Source organism: Embiotoca jacksoni, unplaced genomic scaffold, assembly GCF_022577435.1.
Source record: "Embiotoca jacksoni isolate LCO1_2020_lvr unplaced genomic scaffold, fEmbJac1.0.p SCAF_31, whole genome shotgun sequence".
NCBI classification, from domain to species: domain Eukaryota; kingdom Metazoa; phylum Chordata; class Actinopteri; family Embiotocidae; genus Embiotoca; species Embiotoca jacksoni.
In genome coordinates this window covers 5,187,900-5,190,100 of record NW_027185383.1, presented here as the reverse complement: position 1 = coordinate 5,190,100, position 2,201 = coordinate 5,187,900, and the positions used below count along the sequence as shown (strand labels likewise).

General features: G+C 41.8%; 1 protein-coding gene across 1 annotated transcript; it reads left to right on the top strand.

Moving 5' to 3' along the window:
- Nucleotides 1-301: 301 nt before the first annotated feature.
- On the top strand, nucleotides 302-1,887 carry rgs5b (regulator of G protein signaling 5b). The gene is made up of 5 exons (XM_069164489.1): nucleotides 302-430; nucleotides 558-647; nucleotides 752-813; nucleotides 919-1,082; nucleotides 1,200-1,887. The coding sequence occupies exons 1-5, from the start codon at nucleotides 387-389 to the stop codon at nucleotides 1,374-1,376; spliced, it is 537 nt and encodes a 178-aa protein (XP_069020590.1). The 5' UTR covers nucleotides 302-386; the 3' UTR covers nucleotides 1,377-1,887.
- The last annotated feature ends 314 nt before the right edge of the window (nucleotides 1,888-2,201 follow it).

Sequence of the window (2,201 nt, the reverse complement as noted above, 5' to 3'; positions counted from 1 at the left end):
ACTTATGGGGATTTTTTTTTTGTCCTTGTGAAAATGCCAAGTGCTCCTTGTAAGATCACACACATGTATGTATATTCACACACACCCTGATCAACTCCAAAGATGTTTAAGAGTTGTGAAGTAATTCAGTCACACATGTTTCTCAGTAATGAGGAAGTAGTCTGGAGGAAAGTCAGCGTCTAGGAGTCTCCTCATCATCCCACACATCTCATTTCATTGGCTGAGAGGCGTGATGTCACAGTGGACTACACTATAAAAAGCCACTCTCTCACACACAAGCAGCAGATCGGCTTAGAGCTCATTCACTGAAAGCTCTGTGAGATACTTTACAAACACTCGTAAAAACCTTTGGCTCTATCCAGCAAAGAGCAGGAAAACATTTCATCATGTGTAGAGGACTCGACTCGCTGCCTATCACCTGCCTGGAGAGGTGAGCTGCGTGACACTTTTATCTTTTTTTAACAGGAGTTTGTAGTTTTGTGCACTTGTAGAGTATGGTGGGTTTACTTACTCTCAAGCTGTCTGTTTAAAACATTTTCCTTTTTTTATTTTTACAGGGCAAAGGAGCTGAAAGCGTTGTTTGGAAGTTTGCTCCAGAAGTCAGATCACAGCATCCCTGGACAGGCAAAGAAAAATGACAAAGTCAGGTAAGACATTCATTCAGCTTCTCTTTCAAAGCATTAAAATAAAGTTAAAGTGGACCTTGTTGTCTTTTAGATCTTCTCCTGATTATTTTCTTCTCTTGCTGCAGGTTAAATGTGAATGAGCCCCTGAAATGGAAGGAGTCATTTGAGAAACTCTTGTCCAGCCAAAGTAAGTTCCCTCCTCCAGACCACTCTTAATACAAATGCTTTGATCATTCCAGGGGTTTTAAAAAGGACCTTCAGATGTTAACTCTCCTCTCTCTCGTGTCTGCAGATGGACTGTGCCTGTTCAGAGCGTTCCTGGTGTCAGAGTTCAGTGAGGAAAACATCGCCTTCTACTTGGCGTGTGAAGATTACAGGTCAACTAAATCTTCCAAACTGGTCGCCAAAGCAAAGAAAATCTACGATGAGTTCATCGGCTCCGACGCGCCAAGAGAAGTAAATGTCAAATAACTGAAAATAGACACATTAAGATGCGCCGTCAGGCTGCTGCTTTTGCTTATCTTGCTGTGAAATGTTGATAATAAACGGTCTGTTTATTTTGTTACCCTGCAGGTAAATCTCGACCATCTGACCAAAGCAATCACCAAGGAGAACATGGAGCAGCCCAGTGTGTCTTGTTTCAACCTAGCCCAGGCCAAAATATACACCCTGATGGACAAAGACTGCTACCCACGCTTCCTCAAATCCTCTACATACCTGGAGCTCACCAGAAAGACCAAGACAGGCTAACAGACTTAAAACAACTCCTCAAAGGGACTTAAAGCTTACCGACGCACAGCGAAGACTGGAAAGGTTCAGACGGAACAAGTACCTCAAGTCTGGCGAGTTTCCTGCCGGGTTTTGGAGTTATTTTAGAGACCAACGAGATCTCCAGAGTTTCCACACAGGCTGGCGCCCGAGCTGGAAGCTAAAGGACATGTGAGGCTGTGAGAAGAAACGGACACAGACTGAGCTGTGGGCAAAGTCTGCGTTCGAAAGGAACACACAAGAAGGCCACAGTGGCATTAAATTAAAAAATACAGACAGCCATGAAGGAGTTGTTATCACACAACAAAACTACCACTGAGAGAGATGCTGCTTCGTAGCATTAATGTTTATTTATTCTTTATTTATTTAAAATAAATTGTTATTAAGTGAATATTTAATGTGCAACAGGTTGCTGAAAACTGGTTTGTATTTTCTATGTTGTTGTTTTATCTGAAGTACTGTATGTAAAAGTAAATGCATTGAATAAAACATTCTCTGAGACAGAAGATTAGTGTTTTGTTCCATGGAAAATTTTACTCTGAAGAAGGTGGATGTTGTTACTCATGATAGGAAAAAAAAGACTTGTTCATGTGCTCTGTTATAGTTGCAAACTGAGCTGTGGCCTCAGCAGTTCCACATCACAGGTAGGTGACAGGATCCTTTGTCTCTGAGGTCACAGTCAGTGGAAGATATGAAGAGAGAGTGCATGTCTGGGAATGTGTGTCACTTCTTGTGCTTTTATCAATATAACATTTCTGTTTGCAACACTTGGAGAGAGGTCAAAAGTGAGGATTTAGAAGGGTAAAG

Coding starts and splice junctions, on each gene's coding strand:
- rgs5b (XM_069164489.1), top strand. CDS start 387: ATGTGTAGAGGACTCGACTCGCTGCCTATCACCTGCCTGGAGAG. Junction 814..918: donor GAAACTCTTGTCCAGCCAAA/GTAAGTTCCCTC, acceptor TCGTGTCTGCAG/ATGGACTGTGCCTGTTCAGA. Junction 1,083..1,199: donor GCTCCGACGCGCCAAGAGAA/GTAAATGTCAAA, acceptor GTTACCCTGCAG/GTAAATCTCGACCATCTGAC.